General features: G+C 59.4%; 2 protein-coding genes across 21 annotated transcripts in view; both read left to right on the top strand.

Annotated features, from left to right (window-relative positions):
- The window catches only part of ADAMTS13 (ADAM metallopeptidase with thrombospondin type 1 motif 13), a 29,062-nt gene extending 16,448 nt beyond the window's left edge, over positions 1–12,614 (top strand). For 6 of the 20 annotated variants that reach the window (XM_079111881.1, XM_079111880.1, XM_079111882.1 and 3 more), the window contains 12 exons: positions 909–1,044; positions 1,123–1,252; positions 1,805–2,006; positions 2,930–3,119; positions 5,376–5,505; positions 5,584–5,763; positions 8,280–8,484; positions 9,185–9,458; positions 9,887–10,033; positions 10,329–10,502; positions 11,408–11,592; positions 12,164–12,613. In XM_079111881.1, coding sequence (XP_078968007.1) covers positions 909–1,044; positions 1,123–1,252; positions 1,805–2,006; positions 2,930–3,119; positions 5,376–5,505; positions 5,584–5,763; positions 8,280–8,484; positions 9,185–9,458; positions 9,887–10,033; positions 10,329–10,502; positions 11,408–11,592; positions 12,164–12,367 — 2,157 coding nt within the window. In that variant the 3' untranslated portion in view covers positions 12,368–12,613. Of the gene's footprint in view, positions 1–908; positions 1,045–1,122; positions 1,253–1,804; positions 2,007–2,929; positions 3,120–5,375; positions 5,506–5,583; positions 5,764–8,279; positions 8,485–9,184; positions 9,459–9,886; positions 10,034–10,268; positions 10,513–11,321; positions 11,593–12,163 lie in introns of those variants that run through there. The other 14 variants (XM_079111885.1, XM_079111884.1, XM_079111883.1 and 11 more) reach the window with 13 other exon arrangements.
- Positions 12,615–12,790: 176 nt separating this feature from the next.
- Positions 12,791–21,049, top strand: CACFD1 (calcium channel flower domain containing 1). Its single transcript, XM_079111936.1, has 6 exons — positions 12,791–12,928; positions 13,394–13,570; positions 16,465–16,537; positions 17,871–17,996; positions 19,506–19,613; positions 20,049–21,049. The coding sequence occupies exons 2-6, from the start codon at positions 13,453–13,455 to the stop codon at positions 20,137–20,139; spliced, it is 516 nt and encodes a 171-aa protein (XP_078968062.1). The 5' UTR covers positions 12,791–12,928; positions 13,394–13,452; the 3' UTR covers positions 20,140–21,049.
- The last annotated feature ends 7 nt before the right edge of the window (positions 21,050–21,056 follow it).

The raw sequence follows: 21,056 nt of genomic DNA, 5'->3' as shown, positions 1-21,056 counted from the left end.
CTGGTGTGGAGGGAGCCCACGGCCATTGGACCCTGCTGCTGTTTTGGGGTTGACTGAAGTCAGTGCAGTGGAACGTGCCCTGGAGGGCATTTGAAGAGGGGCCCAGTTGCAGCAGCTCTTGCTGGAGAGTCAGCAGGGCTCCCTCAGGGCCCAGGCCAGAGCAGGTCCTCATGAACTGTTTGTCCCTTTCCTGCCTCCCCACATGGCTCAGCTTGCCCACCTTCCCCTGCCTTGGAGCACTGACCCCAGCACTGACCGCCAGGCAGCTCTGCCCACATCCTCTGCAGCATGGGCCCCTCTCCAGGTGCAGCGGGTCAGGATGTACTGGGTGGGGCTGCTGTGATAGGCAGCCAGACACGGCAGGTGCTGCGTGTCACCTCCTACTGTGTCACCTCCTCTGGGCCCTGGCTTCCTGCCTGGCCCCTTTTTTGGGCCCAACCCCTTCCTGAAGTACAAACAGGCCCAGGAACCAACCTGCTGAAGGCTTTCCCAGCTCTGAGGGTCAAGCTAGGCCACTGGGCAGCCATAAGGCCCTGGGACTGAGTCCTTCCAGCTGGCCATGGGCCTTGGCTCTCACTCTGGAGGCACATGCTGCACTGGTCTCCTGTAATCCTTGCCTGGGTCCCCTGCTAAGGTGCCCCTTGCTCTGCTGCTGCTCCTGAACTCCACCACAGTCTGCCCCCCATCAACCTGGGGGACCTGCTCCATGTTCTCTCAATTCCCTGTCCAAATCCTCCCGATCCTTGATAAATAACTCCCACCCCCAAAGCTAACTGGAGCTCCCATCTGTGCACCGTCCTGCCTGGGGCTGGGGGACTGAAGTGTGGAGAGACTTTCCAGGTCAGGTGGCCATGATGGTGACCCTAGGAGCCCACTGGACAGTCCCGAGCTCCCCTCTGCTGACACAGGTGTACAGGCGGCACAGCGAGGAGCACGGCCACCTCGCCCACCCCGACATCACCTTCACCTACTTCCAGCCTAGGCGACCCGCAGCCTGGGCGTGGGCCGCTGTGCGCGGGCCCTGCTCGGTGAGCTGTGGGGCAGGTGAGGCCCAGACTGGGGCTGGCCTCTGCCCTACTGTCCCTGTGTGGAGGTGGTCGAACCCTTGCTCTGCTCTCCTAGGACTGCGCTTGGTGTCCTACAGCTGCCTGGACCAGGCTAGGGAGGAGTGGGTGGAAATGGCCCAGTGCCAAGAGAGCCCCCAGCCACCCTCGTGGACAGAGTCCTGCAACCTTGCACCATGCCCCCCATAGTAAGTGCTGCGCTGGGCCATTACCCTGGCTGCTGGGGCCCAGGTGGCCTGGGCTGGGCAGCTTCTGTGCATGTTCTTGTGTAGTACTAATGTCAGTCCTGTGGGGCAGACTGTCAGTGACCCCATTGTGCAGATGGGGACACTGAAACTCGGGACAGGTAGGGTGGTGGTGTCAGCTTTGCCTGAGGCTGCTGTGAGCTCAGGTGCTCATTGCAAGACAAAGAAAACCTGAGAGAAGGGTGGGCGGTGCAGGGAGGGCAGGTGGAAGCCCTGCTCCTCACTGGTCCCGACAGGAGCGCTGGGCAGCAGTGTACTGTTAGGAATGAGGCCACCCATGCTGCCTGCCTACACCATTGTACACCTGTCCTCTGGCTTGGGAATGCAAGGCAGCTCTGCAGGGCTGGTCCTCTTGGAAGGGCAGTTTAGGACTTCTGGAGTTGGAGGGCTGGCCAGGAACAGAGGGAGCATGTTGGCCGGAGCAGGCCCTGTGGGGCTGCTGCCTCTCATCCCCTGCCCCGTGAGCCAGCCTGGATACCTCCTTCTGTTCCTCAGCTGGGTGGCTGGCGACTTCGGCCCATGCAGTGCTTCCTGTGGGGGAGGCCTCCGGGAGCGACTGGTGCGCTGCGTGGAGGCTCAGGGAGGCCTCCTGAGGATGTCGTCCCCTGCCCTGTGCAGAGCCGTGGCCCCACAGCCGGCGGTGGAGGTGGAAACCTGCAACTCCCAGCCCTGCCCAGCCAGGCAAGCACGGAGGGGGGTGGGTCCTTGGTAGCTCATCCCTAGGTGGAGCCCACCCTCCCACGTCCCCTCTTCCCAAGACTTCTGGCTGGTCCCCATCCTGGAGACACCTGGTGCCTAAGCATGCCCCCTCAGAGTTCCCCACAGCTCTGGTGCCCTGGCCGCTGACCTCCCTGGCTGAACTTCCAGCCCCTGATGTGGCGTGAGGACTAGGCCCTGCTCGTGGAGGGGCTGAGGGTGGTGGAACCCTCGCTGTCATCTTCCCCACGCAGCCCCCACACTGCCTCTTATCCCTCAACGTCCAGGTTGACCGTGGCTCCTTACTCTGCCTTGCCTTTGGCTGGGCAGCTGGGACGAGTCCCCTCCCTCTCTGGGCCCCAGTCCTGTCTGTCCAGTGCTGGCCTGCCTGTGGTTCTGGCTTTTCCTCTCATGCATGGCAGACTGCAGCCAGCCATTGCTCTTGCACAGCCAGCTCTGATCCAGCCTCAGCATCCTTCTCACACAGCACTGAGCAGCTACGGCCAGGCGTGCAGCTGAAACCCACTCGCCTGACCCCCACCCCCCCGAACCTGGTGCTGGAATCCCATTTGGCACCTGTTCTTGGCCCCTGCAGTGGTGCATGGAGCATGTCATTTTCAGGTTGGGGATCTGCCCTGGCCCCTGGAGGGCAGGAGGGGTGGCTCTGCCTCCCCCTAGGTGGTGCCAGGTGGGGTGCCTGGCAACCAGGCAGGAGGTCTTGAGGGAGAACCTGAAAGTGCCTTGAAGGCCTCTTGGTTCAGAGCCTCAGGGAAGGACTCCTGAGCTTTGCTTCTTTGTGGGGCAAAGATTCTGGGCTCCTAATGTTGTGGGAGTCAGATTTACTGCTTGCCTGCCCCCAAGCTGGGCCATGCCAGCAGTGAGGTGGCAGAGCAGGGCCTGATGAGGGCCCCGGGCGGTCCTCAGGTGGGAGGTGTCAGACCCTGGCCCCTGCACAGCGGCATGTGGAACACACGTGGCCTCATGGAATGTAACACGTATGCTGGGATTGGGTGGCCTGGAGGCCCCAGGGATTGTAGGGCCCTGCTGCACGGACGGGAAGTTGCCTACTCTCGAGCCATGTTTCCAGAGGGTGTGTCCTCCAGGATGGAGTCAGGTGGGTGACCAGGGCAGGAGGGTGGCAGAAGCTCCTGGTTCTTACCTGGCTAGGAGAAAGAGTAACGGGTACTGGTCACCAGCACCTGGCCAGAGGATGGACCGGGAGGGCCCCTTGGAAGGGGCAAGCCAGGCTCTGATGGTAGAGACCTGTTGGGGGCATCCAAAGAGGGCTGAGCTTGGCTGCTGCTCCCACCTGGCATCCAGAGGTTCTGGGCTGAGTGGCCTTGCTCTCAGGAACCGACCAAACTGGGCCCTTGCAGCTGGGGGTTGTAGGCCAGCTCTCAGCCCACCCCAGTGAACACTCCCACCATGAGACACAAAGACCAAAGTGGGGTACGCAGGGCACCACGAGGGGCTGAGAGGCAGCAGGGGGAGCAGCAGGAGCTTGCTGCTTCCTGCTCTCCCTGCTCTCTCCTCGAGAGGTCAGGATGGGCCGGGTGCTGGGCACCCAGGGTGGAGGTGGGAATGCCAGATGCACCCGTTGGTACTCTTGTTGTACAGCTGGACACCACATCTCCTGGGAAGGAGGCCCCATTGCCACTGGGCAGTGTCAGGCTGGAGGCTCAGGCTACACCCGTGTGGACTCCTCTGGCAGGGCCATGCTCCGTCTCCTGTGGGCGAGGTGAGGCCCCAGGACATGCCAGAGCTCTCTTCCTTCCTTGTGTTGTGATGCCAAGGAGCAATTGAGGTGGATTAGAGAGGACCTGACCCGCATTGAGCAGGACACAGCCAGGAGAGCAGAGTGAAGTGCCTGGTGCCTGCTCCACCCACGTTCACTGAGTAGCTAAAAACAGGGAGGATGATAGCACCCAACAGGGTTGGCACAGAGAGCCTGCCTGTCACAGTCCTGCAGAGCTGCAAGAGGCAGGCCCAAAGTGACCAAAGCAGAGATGCAAAGTTACTCTTAAAAAATAGTATTGCTTTGTTTTTTGTTTTTTTTTTTTTTTTTTTTTTTTTTTTTTGTGAAATGTACCCTGTCACAAAACTCAGCATCGTGACCACTCTTTGGTGTCCAGTTCAGGACATTAAGTGCGTCCACAGTGCCCTACCACTGGGGCCTCTCCAGGGCTCTCCATCTCTCCCACCTGCCCTGCCCAACACCAGTTCTCCACCCGCAGGCCCTGCCGCCTGCAGTCTCCCTCTGGTCCCTATGGTTTGCTCCTCTGGGATCCCAGATCTGTGTGTCTCACAGGTTCATCCTTTTATAACTGGTTTCTTTGACTTGGCATAACATCCCCAGTGTCCCTCCGTGTGGTAGCAGGTGTCACACTTTTCTTCTTTCTTAAGGCTAAACACTGTTCTGTAGCAGGACTAGAGGACACTGTTCATGTGGTCCCCGCGGACGGCCAAGTGACTTACCTCCGCCTGGCCGCAGCGAGGGCTGCTGTGCTGTGCGTGGGGTGCTGAGACTCGCTCTCAGCTATTTGCATCATGCCCCCAGAGTGGAAGTGCTGGGTCACAGGGTCACATCCTAGGCTTTTTTTTTGAGGAAGCACTGTACTGTTCTCCATGGTAGAAGTCTGCATTCCCACTGACCATTCACAAGGGGTCCAGTTTCTCCACATGCTCATCAACCTTATTTTCTGGTATTAAAAGAATTTTATTTCTTCCCTAAAGGGTGTGGGAAGGAAGCCAGTCGAGTGCACTACTATAATCCTGGTGACTCAGGAGGCTAAGGCAGGAGGATCGAAGCCAGCCTTGGCAACTTAGCAAGACCCTGTCTCAAAATAAAAAGTAAAAAGGGTGGAGATGTGATGCAGTGGTTAAGTGCCCCTCAGTTCAATGCCTGGTACCAACAAATACATAAAGGGTGTGAGTTTATAGGCAGTGTTCCCATACACCAGTCCTGACACAGTCCAGTACCAGTGTGCTAAGCACTAAGGCCGCCTGCAGTTGCTTTTGAGGAGCCCAAGGAAGTGATCACCTTAATAGCTGGCTGACAATGAGCACCAAGGGACACGCCCTGCCCGGTCTGACCATGTCTTTGGGTGAACAGTAACCACTTGTACTTACTGGGCACCAGGCACTTGGCAGCTCCCCTTTCACATCTTTACAAATGTCTCTGCAAGGTAGATGCATTATATGAAAAACATGAGGCTTAGAGAGGTTAAGTCATTTGTCCAAGTTACACAGCTGGTAAGAGGCAGAGCCAGGACCCAAAACCTGTGGGCCTTATCTGCTAAGAGCTTCCTCATGACCCAGGTCCTTGCTGAGCCTGCCTCTCAGGTGAGGGGGACCCTGCTTCCTGCTGCAGGTCTGATGGAGCTGCGTTTCCTGTGCATGGACTCTGCCCTGGGGACACCTGTCCAGGAAGAGCTTTGTGGAGTGGCCGGCAAGCCTAGGAGCCGGCAGGAGGTCTGCCAGGCTGGCTCGTGCCCTGCTCGGTGAGTGGGGAGGGAAGCTGCAGGGAAGGAGTCGACTTGGAGGTGGTCTCCTGTGGAGTTCTGGCTTTCCTCCTGCAGGTGGGAGACCCGAGCCTTGGCACCATGCCCAGTGACCTGTGGAGGGGGTCGAGTGCCCCTGGCTGTGCGTTGTGTAAGGTTGGAGCACGGCCGCCCTGTCCCTCTGCCCCACTCCAAGTGCTGGCCAGTGCCCCAGCCTGGCCCCTTTGAGGACTGCAGCCCAGAAGCCTGTCCAGCCAGGTGAGCCCCTTCCCCAGAGACTAGCAGCTGTTAGTGTCCTCCCCAGGCTGGGGCATCTGAGGCCCTCCTGTGTGGACAGTGTGTTGCCTGGGTCTGGATGCAGGCAGGAGCACGTGTGGACGGTCCATCTAGCTAGCACATGCTCTTTACTGAGTACCTGCTCTGTCTGCTGCTGCTCTGGAGCCAGGGACACAGCAGTGAACAAGGCAGATGAGTGTCCCTGCCCTTCTGGAGCTGACACTGGGGACAAGGGATGATGGACAGTGGGACCTGCAGTCTGATAGGCAGTGTTGGGTCTGACAGGGCAACACAGTGGGCTGGTGGGCAGGCTCAGGGTGGGCTGGTGCTGGGCCTTGTGTTAGAGTGGATACCTTCACCTGTGGGGACCCCCACGTCCTCATGGACACATCTGTTGTTCACCCTCAGCTTCCTCTTGTGAAGACAGTTGGTTTGAATGCTCTGTCCTTGGTACTGAGCTTCTTGGTGGGGACCTCAGGGGATGCCCAGGGAGAGAACCTCCCCAGGTCCCTCCCAGCCTCCTCTTTCTACCCAGTCTGGAGGGATGAGGGGGACTCCTTGGGTTCTTGGCCATGGGGAGCTTTGGCCCCCTGATTCAGTGTCACAGGTGGTGGCACCAGCTGGTGGCTTGCAGTGTGAGCTGTGTCGGGGGGTTGTGCAGAGAGTCCTGTATTGTACCCGGGTTGATGGGAGGATGATGACGATGAGATCCTGCCCAGCATCCAGTGCCAGGGGCTACCTCACCCAGAGTCGTGAGCCCTGTCCATCAGGTGAGGGGACGGGACAGGCTGGGACATGTCTGTTGGCAGACACCAGACAGGCACCCTGGGGATTACAGGGCAGTGCAGTGGCACATAGGCAGTCCTGAGGAAACAGGGCTGTGAGGCCAGTTGCGCTGGAGGTGGAAGTGAGATTCAAGTGCAGGGAGGCAGGCAGTCATCCTATGTCAGCTGTGGGAAGGTCCCAGGGGTGGTGTTTGTAGGAGCCTGAGGGTGTGACACCATCACAGATGGGGAGGCCCAGTAGGGACCACAGAGCCACTGCAGTGGCATGTTTTCTCAAACGGCACTTCCCCTTATCCTAAATTCTTGTGTGCTGGAGTCTTGTGTGTCTGGGCTTTCTACCAGGATTGGTTTGATTTTTCCTAGCCCTTCCCTAACCCATATCCCATTGTTATGTTTTATAGCTTTAAAATCCATTTAGGAGCAGGGTACAGCGGCACACGCCTATAATCTCAGTGACTCAGGAGGCCGAGGCAGGAGAATTGCAAGTTCAAGGCCAGCCTCAGCAACTTAACAAGATCCTGTCACAGAATAAAAAAGAGCAGGGGTGTAACTCAGTGGTCGAGTGCTTGCCTAGCTTCAATCCCCTACCTGCCAAAACAAAAACAAAAACTCCGTCTACCAAGCCCCACAGTTCTGGTGCCTCGCTTCCTTCCAAGTCCCACTTTATTGTTCCACGTGGCGTCTAGGAGTGGGTGGGGTTTCCATGGGAGTTGTGTGTACATGCAAGCTCTGGCTGCTGTGGGGTGTTGCTGCAGCCAGTCGGGCCTCCTCACTGTCTGCTTCTGCACCTAGCTCCCTGCTGCCCGAGCTCTTATCTGGATCCCCTGGGGGCCTGGGGACCCGGGCTCTGCCAACAGCAGGGCATTCTCCCAGGCACTGTCCAGGTGGCTTACCCAGCCACCCCTGCTGCTGCGAGGACTTGTCAGAGTCCCCACCACTGAGCTTTTGCTCATGGTTCTGCTCATGGGCTCCCTCCCTCCCAGGTCTGGGGCTTCTCAATAGGTCACAGCTGAGGAGGGGGATCTTCCACTGGCCCTGTGGGCAGAGTGGGGGGTGAAGTTACTCATCCTGCCACGCACAGGACAGTCCCCAGGACAAAGGGTCATGCAGCTCCGGTGCCAGTGGTGCTGAGGTGGAGACCATCCGCCCCAGAGATGGGGTCTCAGTCTGGCTTGTGTCTTCACTCCCACGTCTCATCCCACAGAAGCAGGTGTCTGAAGGCAGGGTGACAGGTTGTAAGGCCAGCGGGCAGGGTGGTTAGGACCCCCGGTTCCCACACAGGCCGCCTGGGTTCTCGTCCCAGTTCTGAAAAACGCAGCAGTTCTTATTTGTTGAATGGTTCCAAATTGACATGGGCAGGGTTGAGTGTGGGTCCTCTGACACCTGTCTCTCCTTGCAGGAGGTGGCACATGGAGATCTGTCTTCTGTTATTCTGGCATCACTTCTTGTGCCTGACACTTGGGCAGCCGGCAGCTCTGTGGGTTTGGGGGGTTATGTGATAAAGGGCACAAGAGGGTTCTTTCTGCAGAGCCTTTCAGAACCTTTCTGTTCTAGGGAGTCCTGTGACTAGGCTGGAGACTTAGCAGCTGCATCCCCCCCACTGGCCCTGGAACCTGTCCAGGAGACTGCCCAAGGACACAGGTGGAGTGGAGCCTGCATGGGCAGCGCCATCTTTGCAGGGGCCAGCTCTCTCTGGGTTTTCTCTTCCTGCAGGTGGAAGGTGATGTCCCTTGGTCCATGCTCAACCAGTTGTGGCCTTGGCACTGCCACCCGTACAGTGGCCTGCATGCAGCTTGACCGAGGCCAGGACACTGAGGTGGACGAGACATCCTGTGCGGCTCTGGTGCGGCCACAGGCCAGCATCCCCTGCCTCCTCACTGACTGCACCTACCAGTGGCATGTTGGCACCTGGACAGAGGTCAGTGGAAAGTGAAACTTCCCACTGGGACTGGGGAGGCATCAGCTGTGCGTCCTCACACGTGAGGGGCCTTGCGGGCGCTGATTCACTATGGTCCTCGAAATGAGGGGAGATCTCCTGGGGAAGGGTCCTAGAGATAGAAGGCACAGCAGGCCTGATCTGGGGGCATCTGGGCCCTAGGAGGCCAAGGATGAAGACACTGGGCCAAGGGCAGACAGCTCAGTCCCACGGATAGCCAGTACCACCCTGTGCCAAGCCCCAGAAACAAAGTCAAAGAGAACTCAGAATCTGGGTCTGTGGGGGCCCAGGGCTAGAACAGATGAGACGACCCGCAGCCCTCTGGGGCTGCTCCACGGCCACTTCCCACCTTGGCCAGAAGGACCCTGGGCATCTGGGCTGGGCAGAGGTGGGGGCTGCAGGGTCTGATGGAATTTGGAGGAGGTCGCCCCAGGAGTGCCTGGTCCCTGCTATCGACTTTGAGGGCAGACGCCGTGAGAGGGATGGGTGGAGACCAGGCTTGAATGCTAGTTCTTGCCACATACACCCGCCACTCCAGGGCCTTTGCTGGGCCTTGGTCTCCTAACATGTAGCGTGTGGACACTTGCCACTCCCAGGTTGTGTGCAGACCATATCAGATCACATCTGGCGGTGGCACTGCTGTCCTCATGGCCAGCCGTGACTCCTGCCCCTCTCCTGGCAGTGCTCCGTCTCCTGTGGCGATGGCATCCAGCGCCGGCGTGGCACCTGCCATGGACCCCAGGCTCAGGCGCCTGTGCCAGCCAGCCTCTGCCAGCACTTACCCAAGCCATCAACTATACGCAGCTGCCGGGCTGGGCCCTGTGAGGGGCAGGGGACCCTCCACCCAGCACCCCACAAAGAAACCACTGACCCTGACCAGACCACAGCTGGTGGTGCTTCTCTGGAGTGGCCCCAGCTCCAGCCTCTGTGGCCCAAGGAAAGCCTGGTGGAGTCCAGTTAGGTTCCTCCCTGCTTTCTCTGTGGGAGGCTGGCTGCAGGGGTGGGTAAAGCCATCTCCATCTGGGAAAGCTGGGACAAGCACAGTCCTCTGGGCCACATGCCACTGGGCCCAGGGCAGACTCTCTTCCTGGTTGGCAAAGGGAAACCTCACTTTTACAACTCCCTGTCTCAACTTGCTGGGTGCAGTCCGGAGCCCAGGTCCCTGTGACACAAAGCCAGCTCCCTGCATTGCCTCCCTCTCAGAAGAGCTGGAAGCAGCTCGGGCCTCAGAGCCCTTAGAGCCTCTGACCCATGCAGCCCTTTCCCTGACCTGAGGACACTCCTTGCTGGGCCACCCTGTCCTGGCTCCTTGCACAGTAGGGAGAGCCAGGCCCTGTGCTGCTGGGGCCCCCGGTGGCTGTGCACCATGCTTCTCCCTCTGCAGGTGCCTGTGGCAGGCAGCACCTGGAGCCCACAGGAACCATTGACATGCGAGACCCAGGACAGGTGGACTGTGTGGTGGCCCTCGGGCGGCCCCTGGGTGAGGTGGTAACACTCCAAGTCCTCGAGAGCACCCTCAACTGCAGTGCAGGTACCTCTGGCCATGTGGGCAGTTGCTGCCAGTTATGGGCCTGCCAGGGGCAGGCATGATTCAAGCGCTCTTGCTGCTGGTGGGGTGCTCCGCCTGCATGTCTGCTTTTCATTCTCGGGGTCATCTCATGAGTTGGAGGAGGAGGAGCCTGAGGCTAGGAGAGATGGAGTAACATGCCCACTTAGAGTCACACAGTCAGTAAGAGTCGGGGCTTGAACTCAGCTCTGCCCACCAGGAACCACAGCTGCCAACCTGGAGTAGGGGTGCTGGGCCCTCACTGCCTGCCACTTTCCAGGGGAGATGTTGCTGCTCTGGGGCCGGTTCACATGGAGGAAGCTGTGTGGGAAGCTCTCTGGCATGACTTTCAGCTCCAGGACCAACACTCTGGTGGTGAGGCTGCACCTTGTGTGGCCAGGAGGTGGAGTGCTGCTGTGGTACGGGAGCCAGCCTGCCCATGGGACCTACAGAGGTACGGCAAGGTGCCGTCTCCTCATCAGGCGACTGGGCCCAGGGGCAAGACAGAGGGGAGCCCACCAGGAAGAAACCCAGGGCAGCCAGTGTTGGTCTACATGAGCAGGCCCTTCCTCTCTGGGCCATGCAGCCAGATGGGAGACACGGGACTTGGTCCACATCCTTGCCCAATTCCTCAGGCCGTTGCCCCATGCCTTTCACTGGACACTCAGCTTCTTCAAGGTCCTGTGAGCCACTTGCCCCCGGTCCTCTTCCCATGCACCTGTCTTCTTGTGCATAAATGCACATCACCACACACCTCTCAGACAGGATGGCATCTCAGGGACCCCTGCCTTGCCTGTGGCCCCAGTGGGACCCTCTGCTAATGCTCTTGGTTGCCTCAGGGGCTTGCTGTCTTCCAGCAGCCCAAGGTTGCCGAAGCTGGTTCCCAGCTGGCTCTAGAGATTGCTGGTCCCCCTAGCACATGTGAAAGTGTTGTGAAGAGCTTCAGGTCCCTCCCTGCCCTCAGCAGTGAGCTTGCTGGTGTCGCGGTCACTGCTTCTAACTTCTTGGCCTTCCCCTACACCAGCACCCGAGTCTCAGGGGGCTCGGGAGGGGCAGCAGGTGGGGCATGAGTGGCTGCCAGGTCGGGCCCTCTTGTGCCAGTTTCAATGGTGAGCACTTGTGTAGCGTGACTGCATCAAGCCCCCCTGACGAGTGCCCCACGCAGGGCGAGCCGCTGTCCACACTGGAGAGGAGGGGTGGGAGCTGGGGATGGAAAGCACTCACCTTGCCTGATCGTAGCCACAGTGCTGCCCGTCCCTTCACTGCTTCCCAGCTGCAAGCTGCCTGACATCAGCAGTCTGCATGGCTCCTGAGTCCCTGCAAGTCACACCCAGTCTACCCACCTGCTCTCCCCTGCAGAATGCGACAGGCAGCTCTTTGGAGCCCAGGGAGAAATTGTGAGCCCCCCACTGAGTTCAGAGGGGATGGGTGTAGGAGGCTGCCGGGTCTTCATCAGTGTGGCTCCACAAGCCCGCATTGCCATCCACGCTCTGGTCACCCGCAAGGGCCCTGGAACCAAGGGAACCGGTGCCAGCTATGTCTTGGTGAGGTCACTTGGATGGAAACAGAAGTGGGTGACCATTTGCTATGATTCTGGACAGCGATCCTTTGGGTTGAGCATGGGGTTGCTGAGCTTAGGGGACCTCTTCCATTTACCTCACATCTAAAACCTCAATCATTAGTGAAAGAATGGTAGAAAGAATCTCCTCCCTTTATTTACCAACAAGTGTTGATTGCACTACCTGCAAGAAGGAAGTGGAAAGGACCTCTTCTGGTGTAGACTGCTAGTTAACCGGGATGGGTGAGGTGGAGGCTTTTTGCATTTTGGGGAGAACTGTTCTCTGCAAGGCATCAGGTCCACTAGAAGAGGCAGCCTTGCTTCTGAATCAGACAGCCTGGCCCCTATCCCAGCTTTGGTGCCCTGGCTGTGTGTCCTTGGGAAGTGGCTAACTTCTCTAAGCCTCATTCTCCTGGGTAGAACAAGAGTGTTCCTCTGACGGGCTCTTGGGAGGACTGAACATGCTCCTGTTTGTGTGGTACCTTGCATATGCAGGCCTTTATGCATATTGGCTCATCCCTCCTGACTGGTCCTTCTGCTTGCCGCCTTTCCTCCAGATTCGGGACACCCACAGCCTGAGGACCACAACATTCCACGGGCAGCAGGCACTCTACTGGGAGTCAGAGGGCAGCGAGGCTGAGGTGGAGTTTAGCCAGGGCTTCCTGGAGGCACATGCCAGCCTGCAGGGCCAGTACTGGACCCTTCTTTCCAGAAGGCCAGAAGAGGACCAAGAGCTGCAGCACAGCCAGGCCCTGCCCTAGATTTCTCTCCAGGCATTGGAAGGGAGGAGAAGGAACCTGACACCTATTGAACACTGTTAGATGTCTCCCTGTAGGGTTTAATTCTGGTCTCAGAGTGCCTTCCCTAGGACTTCCGTCAATCTTAGGGATTCTCCTTTAGGGTCTTCGCCAATGTACACAAGGTTTAGGTGTGGGAGGTGGAGACTCTCTGGGAAGGCAGCTCCCAGCCCCTCAGATTCCAATAAAGGAAATAGAAGGTCTGATCTGCATTTTCTTTTCTTTTGGTACTGGGGATCGAACTCAGGGCCTTGTGCTTGTGAGGCAAGCACTCTACCAGCTGAGGTATCTCCCTAGCCCTGCATTTTCTTCATGTCTAAACCTGGTTTGAAAATCCCACTGTATGGCAAGGTGGGAATTTCCTGGCCGCTGTCAACTTATCTGGTCAGAGCAAAGCATTCGACATCTGTAGTTGTTTTCCTCCTACCCAGGGAACACGAGAGGCCAGGGAGCATGGAGTCTGGACTGTACCCTGAGGCTGGTTCACCCGCCAACTCTCTGCAAAGACCCACCAGGCCAGTTCAGGTGGGCGGATTTGGTGGTTTAGGTGCCGCCGCCGCCGCCGCGCTCCGCCCCCATGTAATGAACGCCCCGCCCCTCGGGCCTACCTGCGAGCCGCGCCCTCTATGCTAATATTCATCAACTGCCTACCTCGCCTGCGGGCCCACCCCTTATGCTAATATTCATCAATCTCCACTCCCCCGTCTCGCCGGAGGGCTCCGCCCCCTATTCTAATGAGCACCCATCCCTCTTCGAGGCCCGCGAGGCCCGCCCTCTATGCCGGTGTTCACCAACCTCCTACCTCCCGGCGGGCTCTGCCCCCATGCAAATATCAACAACCCTACCTCTTTGATGGCTCCGCCCCTATGCTAATATTCACCATCCTACTACTTCTCTGGCGGGCCCGCCCCCTATGCTAATATCCACCAACCCTCTACTTAGTGGGCAGGCCCGCCTTGTATGCTAATTTCTCCTCTCCCCACAAGGCAGCGCGCGGACCGACGCGGCCTTTGTGCCGGCGCGGGGCTCCACCGAGGAGCCGCGGCAGCATGAGCGGCTCAGGCGCTGCGGGGGCGTCGGGCAGCCCCGCGCCGCCCGCGCAGGAGGAGGGCATGACGTGGTGGTACCGTTGGCTGTGTCGCCTGTCGGGCGTGCTGGGGGCTATCTGTGAGTACCGGCCGGGGAGGAGCCCGCGCGGGTCTGGTTTCCGAGGGACGCGCCGGAGCCGCTGGGGGCCGGCGCCCTCCGGCTTGCGGTGGTTCCCGGCCTCTGACCTGGGCTCAGCCCGTGGGGCCGAGTTGGCGGTTCTGGGCCATAGAAAGGCAAGCAGAGACTCCCTGAGGGCGACCTGCCCCTTCCCACCTGGGCGAGGTGGGACCACGATTCCCAGCCTTTGAGCAAAGCTCGTTCATAAGTGGGGCGGGAGCAGATCTGGTCAGACTTGAGGCAGGAAGTTTGCCGAGGGTCAGGTCGTGCCAGGGAACAGGTGGCCCCTGAGGGCGGGTGGACAGTGGGCAGAGGGAGGCAGCCTCTCCTTTAGAGCCCACTGTCCACCTGTCTGTGGTCCTCTTTGCTCGTGCTGTCCTCACTGCCTCTCACTGGCCCTCCTACCCCCCAGACTGTGCAGGCACACACCCCAACCTCAGGTAACCAGGGGAACAGGCTGTCTTAACACAGGCCCAGTGAGGACAAAAAGGGGACATAGATGGACCACACAGGTGCAGATCATGTTGCCAGCCTTCCAAAGCAAATAGGAGTCCATTGGCATGTCTGCTATCAAAACTGTCACTTCTTGGAGCCTCAGGGCCAGGCAAGTCTTAGGAGTTTGCAGGGATTCCAGTGTCTGCCTGGCATAGAAGACTTGGGGCTTGCAGGGCAGACTCTTCTGCTCTCCTGCCAGAAGGAGCACCTGGGCACCCTCAAGTCCCAGCCTTACCAGGTGAGAGAGGTGGAAGTTCAGGCAGGATGAGGCAGGGTTAGGAGCCTGCTGCTGGCAAGGTAGCTCCTATCCAAAGGCGTAGCTCCTGTCTGTTAAGAAGAGGCTGGTGGAGTGGAGGTCAGATTCTCTCAAGGGCAGTTAACTGTTTCCTGGCAGATCAAGTGGGCGTTGCTGAGGATGGCAGTGGTCAGTGGTGGAGAGAGGAAAGGTTCTGACCATGGCCTCCCTCCAACTTGGTCAGTGTGGCCTCGCTGACTCCCAGGTTGATCCTGGAGTCCCATCCAGGCCTGTGCTTCTCAAAGTGGAGCTGCCCCAGGAGTGTAGGTGCTGCACTAGGACCACCCTGAAGGGTCTGCTATGCTTCCAGGGGGCAAGTGGAAGAGCAGGAGCAGAATGCACATGCGCAGACGTTCTGGTGGAGCAGGGTTGCACGCCTGTGCTGCCTACTGCTCGGGGCACTGAGGCAGGAGGATCACAAGTTTGGGCCAACCTCTGCAACTTAGGAGACCCTGTCTCAAAAAATTAAGAAAGGAATAGGGACGTGGCTCAGTGATAGAGCACCCCTGTGTTCAATGTCCCAGTAACTCCCCAGGAGAGACACATAGAGAGAGAGAGATGAGGGAGGAGAGGGAGAGGAGAGAGGCACGACAGGTATTGCTTTAGAGATGTAACAGGTTCCTACATGGGCTGTGCACCTGGCTGGTCACTTTGGGGTAGAATTGCTCTCCCTGAGTTGAGGGGCCTTGACCCCAGGTCTGAAGCCCATCCTGGGATTACCCAGGAGGAGAGAGGGTTGCATGCTGACATCCCCTTCATGGGAAGACACCGGTATTCGTGATTCTGAATGGACGCCCTCAAGCTCTGCATTGTTGAAGGACTCCTGACTGGAACTGTCTGTCTTGGACCTGGTCCTCCTCAAAGCCGGGAAGGGCAGTTGGGGCAGCATCAGGGCTGCAGGCAGGGATGCTGACTGTAGCAGGAATTGCAGGCAGCTCAGGTGAGGCCAGGCCCAGCCCTCCTGGGCAGAAGCCATGCCATCTTTTGGGCTTTCTGAAGGGGCAGACATTCCCCTGCATCTGTGACCTGGGGAGCCTTGTTTCCTGAGGCGTGTTGCTAAGAATGCCGAGGACGAGGGCCACCTTTGAGTCCTCTCCGTAGAGGAGACCTTGGGCCATGTGAGGCAGTCCCACTCAGTTCTAGTTGCTTGTCTTGTTTCCTCCTGCATCGCCTACTGTCTGTATAGGGTTACATGGGAAAATGGAAAACGGCAGAATTCCAGGGCCAAGTGGAGGGATCAGGTGCAGAGGAACTGCTGCAAGTTTAATGAGCTGGTTCCTGACTGCTGCCTCAGAGGGCCAGTGTCCCTTCCTGTCCTGCCCTGGCCACAGCTTGGGCTTGCTTCCTGCCCAGCTCCCAGCTCCCTGGAATGGTCTGGCAGGCTCCTGAAGCTCCTGGTAAAGCCTGCTGGGCTGCAGGTGGAGGAGTGAGCAGGTGTGACAGCCCATGTCCCGAGGAGCAGATGGGAGGGGTGGGGTATCAGTGAACCACATTCTGGGGTAGGGGAGGACGTGGCATCCGCTCTTGGCCCCATAGTGTTCTAGCATTGGGTAGGTGGGCTGCATACGGGGAAGGAAACAGACCTGCCACTCAGCTGGTGAGTAGGGCTGTAACTGACTTGTGTCTTACCTGGTCCTGAAGTCTGTTACACAGGAGGAGCCCCTTGTCCCAAAGTCCAAGCCGAGGACTCCCTGAATGGCCAGCCCTGTAAGTGGGGACAGGTAGCCCTTACTCAGGCTCTGTCCTGAGCCTTTGAGAGACATTATTCTTTAATCCTAACCACTGCAAGGTGGCTGGGGTCAGAGGACAGGCCCCTCCAGGTCCCAGAGTGAAATGGGACAGACATCCTTGCAACCTCCGAGTGCCAGGTGCTGGCCGGCGCTGAGGTCTGGGGCAGCCTTGCTGCTGCCTCACGGCAGGTCCTGGATGGCTGCTGCGCCTCCACCCCCTGGCTTATGGAGCATGGGCACAGGCAGAGTTCTCCTGGCTGCTCTAGCACCAGGTAGCCCTCCCTGCAGCTCTGCCACCCTCCCTGCTGACTCCTGCTTGTGCTGCTTCTTTCAAGCTTGCGCCATCTCTGGACTCTTCAGCTGCATCACCATCTACCCTCTGAAGATTGCGGCTGGTGTGTGGATGATGTGAGTAGTGTGTGGCTGTTGTGCCCGGTGGGTTTGGGGTCCGTGGACTCAGGTCCTGTGCGGGTCCTGTCCTCCTTCCCACCCACTCTTGTTCAGATTTCTTAGTGAGCGGTTGGGGGATGCCCACCTGTGCCTTTCCTGGGTGTAGAATTGAGGCTGCAAACAGTCCCCGAGCGTCCACTGAGTTGGACTCTGCAGACCCCTCTTCCAGGTGACGATCCTGTCCTCTGGGAGTTCCCAGGCTATAGTACGGATGGGCCCTGGTCAGGGTGGCCGGGGAGGAGTGGGCCTGGGCTGTGAGGTGAGTGAGCAGTACCAGAGATGGACCGGCTGAGAGAAGGAGCCCTGTGCAGTGCAGAGTCGGTGGCCCTCCTGACGGGGCAGCCCCTCCCAGGGGAAGGCGCAGGTGGCAGGGGAGCAGGGCTGCATGGCACACAGGAAGTGGCAGTGCTGGTGTCCACCAGGGGCTGTGAGGAGCGCACCGGGCATGAGAGGCAGGTCCTGCCCTCAGACCTCCGGCCCCAGGGAGACTCAGAACTGGTGTGGGGGGCACAGAGTCCTGTGCTGGCCTGAAGCAGCAGGGGTGGGCCTTGATGTAGGGGTAGAGCCTGGTGACTGGGGGGGGGAGGGTGGGCTGGGCACAGGCCTGGGTGGGTATGGAGCTGTCTCAGAGGCCAGGACAGTGGCTAAGAGTTAAAAGACGATTCCCACCAGGGCTCGGGGCTGAGGCTACGTCTTTGTCAGAGGTTGTTGATGTCACTTTCCTTTAAGGCTTGGGCAGACAGCCTGGCATATCAGGGCCCAGTGCCTGGTAGTGACCATTACCCACCAGAGCTTAGCTGCTTTGAGCAAATGGGCTGGGGTAGAAGGCCTTCTGAGCACCTTCCTCCCCGGCGTCTGTCTGGCCTACCTGTCCCCAGGCCCAGGGCCCCGTGGGGGACGGGCACCTGTCAGGCCTCCCTGACTGTGGGTGGCCTGGTGACTGTGCTGTCCGCTCTCCTTGGGACGATGATGTAGGTAATGGTGGTGATAGTGCTGCCAGCTGGTAGAGCCGCCAGGTGCTCTGTGTGGCTGAACTTGCTGCGGGCTCAGCAGTGCCACATGAGAGGGTCTCCAAGAAGGAGGAAGGAGCGGAATGCCCATCCTCCTCCTTCATGCTCAGTTCAGACAGGGTCCCCGGTGTGCAGGCACAGCCGGGGGTGAGGTGCTGGGACGAAACAGGTGCCCTGGAGCCGCTGGGCACTTCCTGGGTCGGGAGGAGGGTGGTCTTCCTCATGGTACTGGGCCACCCCGCCCCTGGGTTGTCACCAGCTGTCCCTCTCTCCTGCCCTAGCATGAACGCCTTTGTGCTGTTGCTGTGCGAGGCACCCTTCTGCTGCCAGTTCGTGGAGTTTGCAAACACAGTGGCTGAGAAGGTGGACGGGCTGCGCTCCTGGCAGAAGGCGCTCTTCTACTGCGGGTGAGGGACTGCTTCCCCCAACCCGAAGGGCAGGTGCTGGCGAGGGTGGATGGGGCAGGCGTGGACGCATGGACTTCCTCTCTGGGTTGGGAGTTGGTGACCTCAGCCGAGTGACCGCACGATGGCCGCTGAGGAGTGTGGCCAGCGGCGCCACATCCAGGCACTTAGTCTGCGAGAATTCAGAGGTGGCTGGGACTGAGGTTCCCATGGCTCTGTGTGCAGTGGAGAAGGTGGGAGGCTCTGGAGGGTGGGGCCCTCGGTGGGGAGTTAGCAGACATGGATCTGCAGGGGCCTGGCTGTGTGGCCTCTCAAAGCAGCAGGGTCGGCCTAGATGTCCTGGCGAGAACAGGAAACGCAGGACGGGGAGCGGAAGGTGTCATGGCCCTCTAAATGCACTTTGCTTATTTCCCATGTCTGACAAGTTCAGTGTGGCACTTCACCTCAGAGCCACCAGAGAGGACAGGAGCTCTGAGACCAGGCCGTTGCGCCTCAGACCAGTGCCGCCTGACAGCCTGCCGCAGGAGAGCACAGCATGCCTGGGTTCCGCAGGCCCCCCTGTGTCTGAGCGGTGAAGGATGGCGGGGTCACAGAGCACTTTCTTGTCTGGTACCAGGGATTGGACTCAGGGGCACTTAACCACTGAGCCGTAGCCTCGGCCCTTTTTTGTGTTTTATTTTGAGTCAGGGTCTCACTGAGTTCTTATAGCCTTGCTAAGTTGCTGGGGCTGGCCTTGAACCTGCCATCCTCCTGCCTCAGCCTCCTGAGCCGCTGGGGTCACAGGCGTGCACCAGCGTGCCCAGCTGCATTTTCTTATTCGAGGACTTTGTGGTTAGTGTTAGAGTCTCCCTTAGCAGGTTTTGTGTGTTCCTTTATTCAAGACCCCACACCTCTTGTAACAGTTCCTTCACATGTTCTCTGGCCTGTTGTTGGCCTTTAATTTTATTTCAAAGGTCTCCCCTGACTGCCTCCGTCCTGGTGTTCTCTGTTACTACTTTGCTGCAGAGGTATCTTGACTTATGACAGGGTCTTGTCCCCACCACCCGCTGCAAGTCAGGCGTGTACTCACTGCACCATGCCAGATGCCACCACTCAGCTCAGAGCCCTGCGGCCGCCCACCTGGGCGTGCTGACAGGTGCCCTGCCTGTGTCCGGGGGTCTGATGTGGGGACCTTGCCTGTTAAGCTTTTGCTGATTTTGCTGTCCCAGAAAGAGCGCTTGTGCAGTGCCACCCAGGCCCCATCAGCATGGCAGTTGGTGTGCCTACCCTGGTGCCATCTTGCCCTCTGTGGGTCAGACCTGTCAGGACTCTGAGAAAAGCTTGGCATCCTTGCCCTAGACCAGGCAGGGTGTCAGCTCGTTCAGGGCTTCTGAGATCCGCATGAACCTGTGTCCCTGTTGATTTCTGAGGATCCTTCTTGCCCCCCATTTTCTGAGAAGGGCAAATCTGAGAAGCCTGGAAGGAGGTGGTGGCACGGGTGTCAGTGCCCCTTGATCTCTGTCTCACCCCTAGAATGGCCGTCGTCCCCATCATCATGAGCCTGAGCCTGACCACACTGCTGGGCAACGCCATCGCCTTTGCCACTGGGGTGCTGTATGGACTCTCTGCCTTGGGCAAAAAGTGAGTCTGTAGGTCTGGCCCCGGGGGCCCTCCTGCTTCCTGGCGTCACAGGGGGGAAGGAGTGAGAGTGGCCCCTTTTGTCCAGCTGTGGATGCTGGGGCACAGTGGTTGCCAGTGGCTCATCGGTCCTCTAGGGAATGCAGGCGCAACCACTGGGTGGCCTTTTGGTGGTCCAGGCTCCTTGGGTGGCACGTTGCCCTGCTTGGCCACTGCCTATCCAGGTGTGCAGACTCCTCACGGCCTGTTGCGTGTGGCGCCCAGACTGAGCAGCTTCTCCTCAGTCCAGCCTCCAGGCAGCCTGTGCCACTTTCAGAAGTGTCCCCTAGCAGTAGCCTCTGGGGAGCCAGAGGCCCAGGAGGCTGTGCCTGCAGTCGTGCCTGGATCGGGGGTGGCCAGGAGGCGGAGCCCTGGTGGACACCACTGCTCTCTCCCTAGGGGTGATGCCATCTCCTATGCCCGGATCCAGCAGCAGAGGCAGCAGGCAGATGAGGAGAAGCTGGCAGAGACCCTGGAGGGGGAGCTGTGACGAGTCCAGGGGACCCTCCCTCCCTGCCCACAGTAGGGTCCATGAGCCTCTCTGCAGGAGGCAGAGACCAGCCCTGTGGGACGGCCTGGGAGAGGACCCCACATGTGCCCCCCCCGTTCTCTGAGCCTGGAACCCCCAACTCGCTGGTGCTCAGGGCCCATCACAGTGCAGTGTGGGTGGCCACCCGGTCCACTCCTGCCAGGCTGGCTTAGTGGAGTGAGTCGCTGGTGGATCTGCAGGCCCCGCATAATAGGGTCTACCCCAGGCCTAGGAGCAGCTTCCCCTGGACACGCTGGGCCTGGCTGGGAGTGGGGGGTACATCACCTGGGCTCTTGACTCCCCAGCCAGGTCCCTCAGGCCCAAGCATTGAAGCACAGGCAGTGTCCCCCAACTTTCCTGGCAGGTGGAGTTCGAACCTGCTCCATCTCCCTGTTCTCAGGGCAGAGGTTGGGCAGAATAGTGTCCTTAGGCCAACTGCTGCTGCCCAGGGACATGGCCATTCTTCTGGAAAGTGCCCCCAAGACATACCCTGCCCACACAGCAGGCCTGGCAGTGGCTGGCTGCTCAGGTGGACTCCCTCCCCTTTCCCTGGCATGTTGGACAAGCCACTCCAGGACACCTAGCTGCTCTGCCTTCCACCCCCACCTCAGGCCTTGGTGCTAAGGGAGTCAGGTGAGGCCCGGTCCCACCCACTCCTCTGCTCTGGTCCTGCTGGTGCGGGCAGCAATGGCAGCCCACAGTAGGGACTGAGCTTGCTCCATCTCAGGTATGTCTGCCAGCCTGCCTGTGGGGCTTCCTGCCTTTGGAGAGCCAGGCAGGGGCCAGAGCCATCTCCCCGACAGCTGTGCCCTGCCCAGGCCAGGCCACCTGGAGCAAGCCTGCTTGAAGAGCAGGGGAAGCAGCGGCTCCTCCTTCCT

The sequence above is a fragment of the Sciurus vulgaris genome (genome assembly GCF_902686455.1).
Source record: "Sciurus vulgaris genome assembly, chromosome: 15".
NCBI lineage: Eukaryota > Metazoa > Chordata > Mammalia > Rodentia > Sciuridae > Sciurus > Sciurus vulgaris.
The sequence above is the reverse complement of the archived record's forward strand: the minus strand, read 5'-3'. Positions and strand labels throughout refer to the sequence as shown.

Excerpts from the sequence above, each read along its gene's own strand:
- CACFD1 (XM_079111936.1), top strand. The coding sequence starts at position 13,453 with ATGAGCGGCTCAGGCGCTGCGGGGGCGTCGGGCAGCCCCGCGCCGCCC. Across the intron at positions 16,538-17,870 it reads GCGGCTGGTGTGTGGATGAT|CATGAACGCCTTTGTGCTGT; the intron begins GTGAGTAGTGTG and ends CTCCTGCCCTAG. Across the intron at positions 17,997-19,505 it reads AAGGCGCTCTTCTACTGCGG|AATGGCCGTCGTCCCCATCA; the intron begins GTGAGGGACTGC and ends TCTCACCCCTAG.